Here is a 15,462-nt window from a genome sequence, read left to right on the forward strand (position 1 = left end):
AGAATACCTTATTTTTAATGATGGAGAATCTAGACTAGCAATTGCAAAGCAACACCAGCTTCAAGACATTTTATTATATGGCTGTAACTACATTTCAGTAAAAAAGAGTCTGGTCAGATCTATACAAAAAATCTCCAGATCAAAACAGCTGCTAAATATGAGAAAGGGTTTTTGAAAGAGGAATCGTCAGGTCTCCCCTTTTTGACAACGTAGTCGCTTCAGTCACTTTAGCTTCCTCTATATATAGATCCCAAACTGAATTCTGTGCTCATGATTGCAGCTGTATTTAACAATACCCAGTTTTGAGTTTTATAATGGTAAAGATTACACAAAGATGATTAGAAAGCAATATAGTTGATTGCGGGAAAAAGGGAAATGGAGATGACTCATTTCACTTGGGGTAGAAGAACTCACCAGTAACATTCACTAATTATCAAGTTAAAAGTTTATCCCCCAATCCCAAACTATTCCTGGATGAATTAACATGCAAACCAGTGATGGCGTGACGCTGGGCGAATTGCAACTTCTCTGGGTCTCAGTTTTCTCATCTAAAAAATGAGAGAATTGAACTAGATATCTTTTAAGGTCCCTTTCAGTTCTAAATCTACTACCCCTAAAGCTTTTGAAGCCCTTATTTTGATATCATTTTTTAAAGTGTGTTTTCCCCCTAATACTTTATGCTCAAATGTTTATAAAACCACAGATTTGCATAAACTAACTCAACCTAAATGATATATATTATATTAGTGTATAGCCAAAATGAGTAAGGAACCATGCAGAAAATGTTATACTTCCACCCCAGACTCTTACTAGCCATGTGACCTTTGGGCAAGTTACTTAACTTCTGTCTGCTTTCAGTATCCTCAATGGAAAGTGGGTATAATAATAGTACCTTCCTCGCAGAGTTGTTGTGAGAATCAAATGAGAAAATATTTATAAAGTGCTTAACACACTGCCTAGCTATGCCTAGGCATATAATAAATGCTGTTTCTTTTTTTCCATAGTTAAGGGAATTAAATGCTTTTGGAGGCTCCTTTCAGGAAAAAAAAGAAAACCTTTGCAGACTCTATTAATATCTATGGTCAGGATAGAAGACCTCACTCAAGCAAACCATTGGCCTGTTAGAACAAAGATCTCATTGTACACTTTACTTGTTCATTCCATTTCCTTATCCTCTTCCACCACTTGAAATGTATAACAGAAAAATAAGAAGGCTCTGGAAACACTGGCCTTACTGAAATTTGGAGATATAAACCGGAATGTGTTCATTCTTTAAATAAAACAAAAATGTGGTATCCTAGGAACTCTAAACTTTGTAAAATGAACATTTGTTTTCACTTTAAAATAAAAAAAAGAATATTGTTAAGAAATCACAAATTTGTTTAACTCTCATGTATCTAATATTTTGAAACAGATTTAGTCATATAACAAAGAGCAACCTTAACCTCTTATTTAAAAAGGTATTTTGTGACCATGTTCCACCAGGGTAAAGAATAATTTTTAAAGTATTATATAATTGTAGTTTATTTTTATTACTTATTAAGAAGTGAAGACAATTGGCTTTGACTTCCTAAATTATTCAAACTCTTTTATTCTATAAATGTCACAGTTACCTAACCTCCCCTGTATAATTATGGTCTCAACTCTGGATTGTTTCCTCTAAATTAGTGGTGTCAAACTGAAATATAAACAAGGCTACTAAGCTGTACATAAGGATGCCTGTGGGCTGTATATTGACTTGGAAAATCACATTTTAACATTATGTTGTATTTTTGTCTATTTTGCCAAATATTTCCCAATTACATTTTAATTGGGTTTGCTGCCCACAGTGTTTGACACCTTTGCTCTAAAATCCTAACAGTTATGTAAAGTGAAAAAAAAGACAATTTTTACCTTTTCATTTTTCCATAACTGTTGATGAATATGGAGTATTACAGAATTACTGTTTAATTTGGGGAAGGAGTGGTGTAGAGAAAGAAAAATACTCTTTCAAAGTATGGAATTTCTTCTATACTTTTAAAACTTAAGTGGGGACTAATTAACTTGAGAAGATCAAATCTTATTTTTAGAAAACTAAAAATATCAGAAAGTTGTCTTGTGACTAAACCATATCAAAATGTACGATAAGCTGATGATTCTTATAAAACAAAAGAAAAACTACGTATCATAGAGAGTTGACCTGATATTTTCTATTAACTTTCATTCAAGTTCATTTGTCATGTTATTCTATATACTTATTTTAATTAACTCACAAATCAATTGAATTTATGATATGCCTAAAAGTAAAGAAAAAATACTTAGCACAAAAATGATATAAGTTCAGCTTGATATTTAAAAACCTTTCCTTGTCATTTAAAAAGTTTTTAAGATTAAAATTAATTTCAAAAAGATTAAAAAGTAATATCTAGTTTTGCTAAAAATAATTATGTCTTCTAATCTCTGGATTTAAAAAGTCATCTTCTATTTTAATATCAATGTTCATCACATCTATGCTTTATGTGTATTTGATATTAAATAAATATTTGTTATCTGAATCAATGAATGAAGCAATAAGATAAAAAGAATTTCATGCGTATCTCAAACTATACATAATGGAATTGTGCATGAGGCAGCTAGGTGGCTAAGTGGATAGAGGGCTGAACTTGGAGTCAGGAAGACCTGAGTTTGAATGTGGCCTCAAATTCTGTTATCTGAGGGCCCAGCTGTGTGACTAAGGGCAAGTCACTTAACTGCTCTCTGCCTCAGTTTCCTCAACTGTTAAATGGGGTTAATAACAACACTATCTCTTGAGTTCTTGTGAGCACTAAATGAGATAGTGTTTGTAAAGTGCTTAGCAGGGTTCCTGGTATGTAATAAATGCCATATAAATGCTTATTCCCTTCCCCCTGCCTCTTCTCTACTAGCCCAAGTACATTAACTATTCTTTTGAATCAGTTAAAATATCTTCAATGTTAACTTACTAACAGGCAATTTGTTGATTCAGTTACCTAAAGCCAGCTTTCTAGAGCTGGGTGTCAAAGGATGATAACACCAAGGAGCAGTGATGTGAAGCACCATCCACTAATCCAGATAGGCACCTCTAGGTCTATTTATAAGGTCAGTGATGATGAAATCACATGTCACTAAAACAGATAAAGCAACAGAATCCAGAATTTGCTTCATTAGGGCCTTGAACCGTAGGTATTAGAGACATTTCTTTCTTGGCATTTCTAGACATTGCTTTGTAACTTTTTTTTGTATTTTGCCACTCTCAATCCATTTTATCCTTTTCTATATTTCCCAACTTATATACAAACAGAATTGTAATATCATTAGGTATATTGGCTAATTTCACTTTCTATTTTAACACAAATCACTTTGATTACCTGTGATGGCAAATTCCAGCAGCTTGAAACAGGCTAGCATCATTTTTATTTATCTGCATTGCTTCCCTAAAATCCTGAAAAGATTTTACATGTTTTCGTTATTTTTTGCAACATTACTTTAATTACCTGCATGTACCATGCATATACACTTTCCTATGGAATTACAATTTTAAATTCCTGATTCAATAGTGAAAATATTTAGCATATTTGAATTTAAATAAAGAATAAATAATAAAAATTAAGTAAATTTAAATATTTTAGCAGTCTTGGGAATTTTCTTTATTAAAACCTATCCATGTCTTCTTATGCTGTGTAATCCATGTTCTACAGAAAATCTAGAGAACATGCTAATGACTTTCTTCTCAATCTTTTGACCTTTTGTGGGTACCATTGAAGCCCTTGTGTTGTTCATCTATTGAACCATATGAACAGTGAATCTCCTTTTCTGATGATGCATTTCTTCAATATTGTCCTTCATACCACTTTTGAGCATAGAATGTCATTGGAAAATTGTTACAGTCTATTAGAGCCCACCGTGAACTCTTCATTGTCTGTTGGTGAACTTAAAGCAGAGTTTCTTAGCATTTTTTTTGTGTTGTGGACCCCTTTGGCAGTATGGTAAAGCCAATGACTCCTTCTGAGAAGAATGTTTTTTGAATAAATTTGTAGTTGAAGTGGTAAATTTTAGTTAGAGGTTGGTTAGTGAAAATAAAGATGTACTTTTTCCCTATCCAAGTTTGTGGACCTCTTGAAATCTACCTATGGACCCCTGTGCTAGAGAATGTGGTGTTCCAAGTTTCACAACCATATAGCTTTGCCAGAGTGACTACAGTATTGAAAAGGGGGGTCTTTTGACTGGAGGACAGCTTGGGATCACAAAAACACTGAAAAATTTCCTTAACACAATGAAGCCTACTCTCTTCCTCTTATCTAATTCAGGAACTAACTCATTGTCCACATGCAGAGCCTGTCGCAGCTACACACATCGATGTACCAACTCATTGACTGGCCATCCAACTGTATGGCATAGTTGAGACATTAGGCATTTTTCATCTATTTTATTTTGTATACATAGATTTTTAGATCAATCTATTTTGAATAGTCATGGTCCTCTCATTGAGGAGGTCCTCTAATTTTCTGGTGGTTGCTAGGATAATTTACAAATCTAGAGTGTCTCGCTATCTCTAGAGAATCCTACTCCAAATTGTACCTTGCATAAGACATCTTTCATGGTAATGCTGAAAACCTTTTGGGGTCAGACATCTTTTTTATGTAACATGGCATTAAAAAGAGGGTCATTAAATAGCGATTGCTGTGGTTGTATTTATTGGGGAGTCTTGGGTCATTGTAATATATGCATAAGAGATTCCTTGAAAGAAAAGCATGAGGATACATTTTGCTTCCTTGAATCAAATGTGTTTTTGTAATTATCAGACAATAAACATAGAGATCTTGTATTTTTTCCACCTGCCATAAAGATGAAAACTTTTATTGAATATTTTAGTGTAAATTTTTATTGATGACTTTTGCTATTACACTATTTATACTTTCATTATATCCCCATTCTACCCTCATTAGAGAGCCATCATTTATAATAAAGAGTAAGAAAAGAGGGGGAAAGCGTATTCCACAAATTTAATACACATAATTAAAAAGTCTGAGACTATTTTCAGTGTTCCACTCCTATATTATTCCAACTATGTAAAGAAGATACACTTTTCATATTTCTTTGAGGCCAAACTTGATTATTTGAAGTCTAGAAATGCTATATAGTTTGAAGTCTGAAAATGCTATTCCATCTTCATTTCTACCTTTTTTTCATTATTTCCCTTGATATTCTAGATCTTTTGTTTCTTCAGATAAATTTTTGTAGTTTTTTATCCTTTTTCCTGAGTTTTTTTGCTGTCTTTAATAAATCTCTTCCCCTCCTGTAAATTCTGAAATTTTATTTTCTTATTTGTAATCTGTATCTTATTTATTCCTTCTTTTAACTTTTTGTCTTCTTCATGAAGTTAAACTTTCTGAGTTTACCAATTTCCATGTTAATTCTTTTATATCACTTCTTTCCATTGTCCTCCCTTTCTCTCTTTGAAGTCTCAATTCATGAAGGAAGAAATGTGAATAGAAGCTGTGAGCCATGATAGAAATTATGCTGTGCTCCAAATCATGCTTTTTCCTAAGGGACGCACATACATGGAGTCACAACCTTGTCTCAGATGGTGGTCTTTCAGCTCCTCTCAGATTAAACCCATTAATATTCCATGTCTCCCAGTGCAGGTAAACATCTCTTCTTCCATGGGACCCACCCAGTTTCATGTCCAAAATTTCATTCTTTTTTCCATCGCCTCTGCCATTGGCTTGCAGTCCTTCCTTTTGTTAGAAGGCTATAAATAGAGTTGTCTTCTCTTCACTTCTTCATCCATGGACTTGATAAGGTTACCTCAGTTCTCCTTCACCTCTCCTTCCCTTATGTACCTTTAACTCTGCAATTTTATCCCACAAAACACATCAATTCACCTGTAGAGGATGTGGAGTTAGTTCATGGTGCTTTAGATCTGCTCTTTTGCTTTCGCTTCTATTTCCTTGTGTTCTGCCTACATCTTTATCTCCCCTTTTATCTCTTAATGTTGCACTTTTTTTCTCACTCTGTAGGTCAGTCTCTTTCTTTAACAAATCCTCTAAACATGACTGTAATTATATAATTTCTGATTCTTTCTTTGGTAATTATGCTTATTTACCTTTCCTGTATTTTGGTTATTTAGTCTGCAGGCATAATATTTTGCTTTTTCTTGCCTTTTTTCCCTTCAGAAATTCTTCAAATGCCTTTTATTGAGCATTCATCTTTTTTCATTGATTATCAGACTCTGGTTTTCAGGTCATGTCATTTAGGTTGTATCTTAAACTCCCTTGTTTTTCAGAATACTGTATCCCATTCCTTTCTTTGATTTCTAGTGGGTTTATATATATTCAAATTACCTTCTCTTTATATTTGAAAGTCCTACTTTTAGCTGCTTGTAGAATTTGTTGTTTGTCAGTGGAATTGCTTGATTTGACCACTATTTATCTTGAAATTCAAAGCTCAGGTTTTTTTTCTTTTCCTTTTTTCCCCAAAGGTGATCTGTGGATTCTTTCGTGGTGCTTTGTTTTCTGTATTCAGATCAATTTTGTTGTATTATTTCCTGCATTATGGCATTCAGTTTTTTTTTATTTGTCATGCACTTCTGGGAGACGTATGATTCTTAAATCATCTTTTAGCATCCTGCCTTCAAGATCAGTAGCTTTGGCTTATATAAAGATTGTATGTTCTTTTAACATTAATTTATTTCTCTTCTGCCAGAATTTCCTTCAGAATTTTTGTATTCCAAATATGCTATTCTCTCCTTTTTACCTTTCGAGAAGCTTTCCACCATGGATATAATATTTCTAATCTAATTGAGTTTAAAAACAAACTTTGTTTTGATAAAAATAAATTTTGGCATTTGTTTCTTTTTTTGTTCTCAACATATGGAGTGGATCTCCTGTGATGGGACAAAGATATCCCCCTATGGGAGGACAAAGATGAGAGTCATATAAGATGGGGAGACAAGGATGTGTTGAAGTGTCTATCATTGAAACAACACTCACATTGATGAAATCACAAATCCATTGATGTATTGGAATATTAAGTACCTAGAGCATATTGTTATAGATAAGCAATAAAGAATTAATTTAGTGTCTTTGTCATTAGGTTCACAATCTAAAAGAAGTCATATATATGGGCATCTTCAATCTATCTTAAATATATTTCATTTGGAAATAGTTATTTTAGCAAATGAGTAAGGTAATAAAAACTCTTAATTCAAATGTATTGTGAAATTGAGACCCTGAAGATGGTTTAATGATAACTTTAACTTGTACCTTAACATTTCTCCGCAATATATCTGAATTACTTCTAAGAGAAAAGATGCCTTTAAACTAAGTAAGAGGTAAACACCAACCAATTTTGAAAATTCAGTGGACATTTTTCTTAAATGTATATAAACATATTTCAATTTTTATTGTAGTCATTAAAATATCCAACACATTATATTACAATCTTAAGATAATTAAATTCCCATATCTTCTTTAATATTGCTATTTTATGACAAGATCGTGCATTACTCTTCAGAAGTAGATATACAATATCAAATAGGCAAATTTTGCAAGATCCATTTACCTCTAACGCATTGGCAACCATTTTTAGTTCTGTGTAGATCAGGCCACGATTAACTAAAGTTTTTGCCTTTATGTCATCTCCCACGTTGAGAAGAAGAACAATTCCATAATCCCTTAAAGCCTATAAAATTTAAACAATCACTTTAAATTCTGATTTAATAAAAAAGACAACTAAAATTCAGTTGCATGCTATTAGATGTACTGTCCAAGCTTATATCTAAATTATTAGTTTCATTCATTATCTTAGAATTTATTGTTCACAGTAATCATTTGTTTACTTCAATTGAGATCTGGGCAGTTTATTTCAATTATTGCTACTTATCCATAAGGGATAAGACAATTGAATTACAAGTATATGTGAATTATATGCTTCATATTCTTTAGCTCTTAACTATGCTGACTTTTTAGATCTTCTTTCATGAGTCAATAACTAACTTTTGTATATGCAGGAACTAAATGACTGTTTGAAGCAAAATGGGAAAAATAGCCTGGTATTCAATGCCCTCAACTAGCCCCAATTTTATTTCCCATTATTTCCCTTAATTAATCCTCTCCTTTAGCCAGAGTGGTCTACTTAATTTCCCTGGAACTCACTTTGCCATCTCCTCGCTGCTCTTCCATTGCCCCATGCACACAAACAACTGAAACGTCTTACCCTGAGCTCTTTACTATTCATCCAAATTAATGTATACTTCAAGGTTCAACTAAGATCCCAACTCTTTTGTGAAGTCTTGCCAGACCTTCAACCGTGCCAGCATACAATGATCACTTCCTTCTATGAATTTCCTTAGCGAATTAACTCTTTACCATTTGATTTGCATGACATTTATCATATACTATCTTGTATCAGTCACCTTTTTGTGTATTTGCCCAAGTAGATTATAAGCTCTCTGAGGGAAGCAATCATGTTGAACATTATAGCAGCCCCTTACAAAATTGAGAAAATAAGTTTTTAGTCTTAATCAACCTCAAATCTGGCTCATTCCCCTGGGAAGAGGAATAGTCTATTCTCTTCAAACAGTTTCCCATATTAGGAACAACCATACCAGAGCTCTGGGTTTGAGTCAGAAGACCTGGATGTCAACCCTGGCTCTTCCACCTATCAGCTGTGTGACCTCAGGAAGCTGCATCACCACTCTGCGCTTCAGCTTCCTCATCTATAAAATGAGGCAGGTCAGATTAGATAATCCCTAAGGGCCCTTCTAAATCTTAGGCTCCTTTGTGTGAGTCTTACTTAATAGGAACCAGCCTTATTTATTTAAGAAAATAAATCAGGTAATTAATGTAAGTAAGTAATGTCAGTAATGACGGCCATTCTAAAAGGAATGGTATTACCTAAACTACTAAATCAAAACCTTTCAGGAAAGAACTTAAAAACAGAATCTTAATTAATCAATGTTAATACTTGTTTCCTACATAAGGACATTAACCAGAGTTGCTTTAGACAAGGTGAATAAAGTGTTGAGCCAGTGGCAATGTGTAGAAGTGGCAAAGAGGCTTGCAAATTTAGTTTGGTCTCAGGAAAAGCTTCCTAATAAATTAGAGCTGTTTAAATGTGCCATGGCCTATCTCAAGAGGTCATGGGTTCCTTCTCCTTGAAGGTATTTAAGTAGTGCTAGGATTACCATTTGTCAGGTATGTTGGAGATTTCTTTGGTGTATAGGTTGGACTAGATAGATGGCCAGTGAGGTCTTTTCTAACCCTGAAGTTCTACTATTCTCAGTCAAATATGGGACCTAGCAATATTATCCATTTTCTTTACCTATATGACAAACTACTACAGCATAGATTGGAGCCATGTCTTCATTCAAGATGAAACCACATCTTCCCTATGGAGTCCTGCAAGGAAAAGACTACAGCTCCAAATGCTTTTATGAGACTAAAGCACAAAAACAATGTAGAAGCTGTAATAACATAGCTTGAGAGCAAGATATTATAATCTTTAAAAGCTATTTACAATAAGCATCTGGAGAAAATCATTACAGCTATAGCTAGGATACCCATGAAAATACTTACTCGAGACCTACAAAAATTGGAAAAGCTAATTAAAATCAGGTCATAGATATTGAAAAATCAAGCGGTAGATATTGAAAAATCAAGTGATAGGGCTAGAAACACATTTAACATCAACTTTCATAGAACTTTTCATAAGAACATTAGGGTTGGAAAGGATGTTTAGATCGTCTAATCTAGCAGTTCTCAACCATTTTTGTCTCAGGACCTTTTAATACTTTTGAAAATTATTGAGGCCTCCTTTGCTCCCCAAGTTTCTGTTTATGTGAGTTATGTTATCAATAACTTGCTACATTAGAAATTAAACATTTTAGTATTATTGTGAAAATAGTTTTGACTATGCAGACCCCTAGAAAGAGTCTCAGGGATCCCAAAGGTCCCTGGAACACACCTTGAAAACCACTGGTTTAATCCTTATATTATAGGTTAGGAAATTGAAACCCTGGGAGGTTTTGTGACTTTTTAAAGCAGGTAGTGGTAGAGCTGGACCCAGGCTTCCCCTTAGTGTGGTTTTCATATACTTCTTTATTTGTGGGAAAAGCCTACATGCATTTTGGGCAGGAAAATGCGTTTTGTTAACCTAATAATGTGGAGTAATTATAGGATGAGAATAGAGAGGCAGAGTTTCACAAGAAAATGTCAACCAATCTAATTTTTGGAGGTAAAATGGTTTTTAAAAGCTATTAGCTTTATATTTAAAGCTAGGTGGTACAGTGGATAGAGCACCGGCCCTGGACTCAGGAGGAACTGAGTTCAAATCCAGCCTCAGACACTTGAGACTTACTAGCTGTGTGACCCTGGGCAAGTCACTTAACCCCAATTGCCTCACCAAAAAAAAGCAAAAAATATAATAATAATATTATATATATATAAATACTGAGGGTAGGGTTAGGGGCAAGGGAGCAACCCAAACCCCCACTATAAGTATAGCAAGTTGAACTAGGAGGTCTTTAAAGTTCTTTTTAGTTCTAAAAGTCTAGCATTTGAAGTGAACCTCATTTTAAGTATTTTTTACTTAAGGTCATTTGCTCACATAAGTTGGGTAATTATCTTAAATAGCATATCACTAATAATAATATTTACATTTATATTGCACTTGAAGGTTCTGAAAACCATTTAAGATCCATTTTTTTTTTATCCTAACAACTATCCTGTCAGGTAGATTGCTGTAAAACGGAGATAATCCCATTTTCAGTCTGAGGACTGAAATGCCCATGTTCACATAGACAGAAAGTGTCATAAGTGGGATTCAAACCCAGATATTCTTGACTAAAAGTTCAGGGCTCAATGAAACTCTCTTCTCAGTGCTGTTGTCTAACAATTTCTAGAGAAACAAAACTGTCTTTTTTTTTTTTAATAACAACCTGTTGGACAGTTACGAACATCAAATATTCTAAACAATCTTTAGATGCTGAAGGACTTCTAGTCCTTCATTAGGTCGATATTATTTAATTTAATTATTGTTAAGGGGAGGCTACTATGAACCCACAGTTAAAATTAGAGTAATACTTTTTAACACTAGAACAGTGCTTTCCAAAATCTTTCAATCAACAACTCACAAATGTCTAAAATTTTCCAGATATAGCCTCTTTTCACAACAGGAGAGAATTAATGAAAGAGATTAAGAAGGTTATCCTTTTAAACAAATTTAATGTAGAAAGTGGAAAGGAAAGGAAAGGAAAGGAAAAAGACAATAAGAGAGATGGTAGGAGGGGAGAAGAGAGAGAGACAAGGGAGGTAACGGCAGTAAAAGCTTTTTTGTGGAGAGACCCAGAAACTGAGGACTCTTTACATCCCTGATAAGGAACTCTGATACTGAAACGTCTATTCTGAAAGGGGAGAGATCAAAGTTTAGCAAGGAAACAAATCATCTGGGTGGGGACAAGACAGAGAAATGAAAAGTCACAGGGACGCATAGGTGGCACAGTGGATAGAGTGCTGGCCCTGGAGTCAGGAAGAGTCATCTTCCTGAGCTCAAATATGGCCTCACACACTAGCTGTGAGACCCTGGGCAAGTCATTTAATCCTGACCGCCTCAAAAGCAAAAAAGTCACTCATTTCATTGGGTGCCTGGGTCCTTGCCATCATCAGGTAATCTCTGACATGAGAAAATAGGTGAAAAAAAAGCATTATATCTTTAGAACTGGAAGGGTCCTTAGAGATCTATTCCAATAATATTCATTTTACAGAAGAAGAAACTAATAGTAATAATAATAATTGATATTTAGATAGTGCTTTAAAACTTCCAAAGTGCTTTATATATATTTCCCTCCAATCTCATAACAACCTTATGAGACAGGTACTACAGGTATTACTGATCCCATTTTATAGATGAATTATCAGAAACACTGAGAGTCTCTGGTCCCATTAATAAAAATAATAATAATTAATAATAATAGCAGCTATCATTTATTTATATAGCACTTCAAGGTTTACAAAGTGCTTTACAAATATTATCTCATTTGACCCTCACAACTACTCTGGGAGGTGGGTCTTATCATTATTCTCATTTTATAGAAGAGGAAACTGAGGCACACAGATATTAAATGACTTGCCTAGGGTCACACAGCTAGAGAATGCCCAAGGGAGAGTTTGAACCTAGGCCTTTCTGACTCCATGTCTATTGCTTCACTTAGCTGATTTTTAAAAATCAAATGCAGATTTGAACCAAAGTCTTTCTGATTCCAAGGCCATGGTTCTATAAAACATTGCCTCATCTTCCCAGAGAGGGGAGATGATGGGTCCAAAGTTGCCTTGCTAGAACTAGGTCTTCTGTTTTTAAAATCCTAAGTTCTTTCTCCTCCATTACACTGGACTGCAGAGAGTTCAACCCCCACAAAATAAGAATGAGAATAAAAACTTAAGAGAAATGAGCTTTAATATCATTTAGGAGTTTGTAATGTGTTTGCATTTGTACTGGTCTATCTCATCACCTTAGTTGAGAAAGGCACCTGGAATACAAAGAGGTTCCCAGGATATTAGGCAGAGGTCTAGCTCAGGTCCTCTGACTTCAGAACACCTGCCCCTTTCTCTTATACTACGTTGCTTATTTTGCCCAGTCTCTGTCTCAAGAAATATCTCTATAAAACTCTCTTGAGCCCATGGTTTCATTAAATTCTTGAAGTAATGGCAGAGTCAATTTGTTTGCTTAAATATTCAAGTCCCATAAAGTCAATAAAAACTCCAAATGAAACTAGAATTGACTACATACTGAATTTTAATTTATGTATGCTTTTAAATGAGAGTGTAAAGATCATGGCATTGACTTTCCTTTTAACGTCTCACAGGAGCAGTGTTTAATGTAAAAGTGGGTTTGAGAAGTAGAGCAGTTCAATAAGAAGGGATGCATTAATGTTCTATTTAGTTAAAAAAAAGATATTTATTGTCTTACCATATAAAATTCCTTTATTTTGCTGTAGCATATTGCTCTGTTATAAAATGCTAGAAAACAGGCTTTGTCCATGGAGATAGCTATATTTAAATCTGTAATTGCAAGCTTATAAGTCTGCAAAGAAGAAATAATCACATAAGTATTAAAAACTAGTCATTAAGTCTTGGATCTCTGACAGATTTTGGACCACAATAATATTTAGCACTTAACATAGCACTTCAAGATTTGTGAAGCACTTCACAACAACCCTTGGAAGTAGGTGCTATTTTCATCCCCATTTTACAGATGAGTAAACTGAGGCAGAGAGCAGTTAAGGGATTTGCCCAGGGTCATACATCTAGTAATTGATGAAAGTCACATTTGAACTCTGGTCTTTCTCCAAACTCCATTCACTATGCCATTAACTGGCTATTGTGTATTTCAGTTTTACCATAGGTAAAATGAGGACTATCACAATAGTTATTCAACAACTGGGAGTTGTTGAAAGCAACTCCCAGTAGAAATTATTATAACTTTTTATTCTATCGCAAGTATCTATGAGGTAGTAGAGAGGCAGTTTCAGAGATGGAAAAACTTAGGTTCAAGTTTGCCTCTAGCAAAAGGTGACTCTCTGACCGTAGGCAAGTTATGAAACCTCTCAATGACCCCAAGCAACTCTCTTACTAGAGAACAATTACCATTTTCATTGGCAAAGGGAATTTCCTCACTGGGAGTTCCTATCTCCAATGAAATCACAGGTCCAACAGAAAAACAAAAAACAACAATCTAAAACCCTACTCTAAGATTTCATTGATGTAGGCAACCATTCCACCTATGTAGATTATACAACTCAATACCTTAAAAGAAAGTATTTATAAGTTGATATGGCTAAAGAAGCTATCACCTAGTGACCAACTTTTCTGAGATAAGCTTCTTTAAACTTAGGGATGACAGACCTTCATTCCAATCCTGGGGCCTGCATAGGATTCTTTCCAGCTTAGTAGGACATGCCAGAACCTGAGTTCTGATGAAATAGTCTTAAAGGACCTTGGCGCAACTTCACACCACAATAATAATAATGTATGTTATTAAGAGAGTTGACATTAGTATTTTGCTTTAAGGGTTACAAGGTGCTTCATATATATTATCTCATTTGATGCTCAGCTGTGTGGGGTAGGTACTGTGGGCATCATTCACTTTTTTTTTTAAGAGAAAGAAAAGGTTTAGACACTTAAATGACTTGTCCATGATCACACCACTAATATTAGTCAGTGGTGGTTATGGAACCTCTCCTGACTCCAAGTTCAATATTCTTTCCATTATACTGAGGCACTGAAGTTGGACTTTAATGGAGAATTATTTAAATTATATAAATTAAAATAAAGTTTCAAGTGAAATCAACTTACAAGAGAATAGTCATCTCTGATAGACTTAGCCCTTCTCAGCAATGCAAGAATCTAAGACATATCCAAAAGTCTCATAATGGAAAATGCTATCCACATCTAGAGAAAGAGCTATGGAGTTTGAATGCAGATCGAAGCATTCTATTTGCTCTTTTTTTCCTTCTGTTTTGCTTTGTTTCCTCTTTCTTGTGGTTCCTTCTATTGGTTCTAATTCTTCCTTACAACATGACTAATGTGAAAATATGTTTAATAGAAATGTATATGTAGAGCCTATATCAGATTGTACACCATCTTGGGGAGGAAGGGGGAGAAAAATTTAAAATTCAAAAGTGTATAGAAGTGATTGTTGAAAACCAAAAATAAATTAATAAAAAATAAAGACAGAGTAGTCACATTTCCCCAAATTATTTCACAATAATGAGAAATTAAAAGAACAAATTCTACCTTTCATTGAATATAAGGAGGCTTTGAGGAACTTTTAGCAAGATAGCTGAAATCAAAGTTTATCAATGAACTTAGCTCCCTTTCATAACCTCAAAAAACCAATAAATGTACCATCACCCCAAAACTAAAAATCAGTAACAGAAGAAATTGACACAAGCAAGCCTCCACCTAAAACACTAGTAGAGATCCTAAAGAATTGAGCAAGCAGAGAAAAACTTTCAATACATTTTCAGACATGGCAATATGTTGACTTGATTTGCTTGGATTATTAAGAATTAAGAGTGGACAGTTAAGAATTGATGTAATCAACCTATTTTGGTGCTAATTTACTATTTTTTATGTGTGGTCTCAGCACATAGTGCAGGATTAGCTTATAACAGCTAGTTTCCTTCTGTGTTGTCTTTCTACTTTTAATTACTGCAAAGAGCTTTTCTGCTCTTCATCTCACATCAGAAATGATGAATACCCTTTTAATCTCATGTGAACAGCTGTACTTTAACAAGCACATGTTCCTTCTTTATCTCCTCTAACTAGTGCTATACATCCTCTTTAAAATGCATACTTTTCTTTTTTTTTAATGTAACCTGCTGCTATGTAACAAGTAGTCATCCCCCACCCCATTTGTGAAATAGACTGAATCTCTCTCTCTCTCTCTGTCTCTGTCTCTGTCTCT

General features: G+C 34.3%; 1 protein-coding gene across 1 annotated transcript in view; it reads right to left on the reverse strand.

Annotated features, from left to right (window-relative positions):
• The window catches only part of TTC6 (tetratricopeptide repeat domain 6), a 329,783-nt gene that overhangs the window by 19,933 nt on the left and 294,388 nt on the right, over positions 1-15,462 (reverse strand). Inside the window, exons 19-21 of the mRNA XM_027847447.1 lie at positions 12,964-13,077; positions 7,561-7,680; positions 3,366-3,439 (exon numbers count right to left, since the gene is read on the reverse strand). Coding sequence (XP_027703248.1) covers positions 3,366-3,439; positions 7,561-7,680; positions 12,964-13,077 — 308 coding nt within the window. The remainder of the gene's footprint in view (positions 1-3,365; positions 3,440-7,560; positions 7,681-12,963; positions 13,078-15,462) is intronic.

The sequence above is a fragment of the Vombatus ursinus genome, unplaced genomic scaffold (assembly GCF_900497805.2).
Source record: "Vombatus ursinus unplaced genomic scaffold, bare-nosed wombat genome assembly UNPS02015406.1, whole genome shotgun sequence".
NCBI lineage: Eukaryota > Metazoa > Chordata > Mammalia > Diprotodontia > Vombatidae > Vombatus > Vombatus ursinus.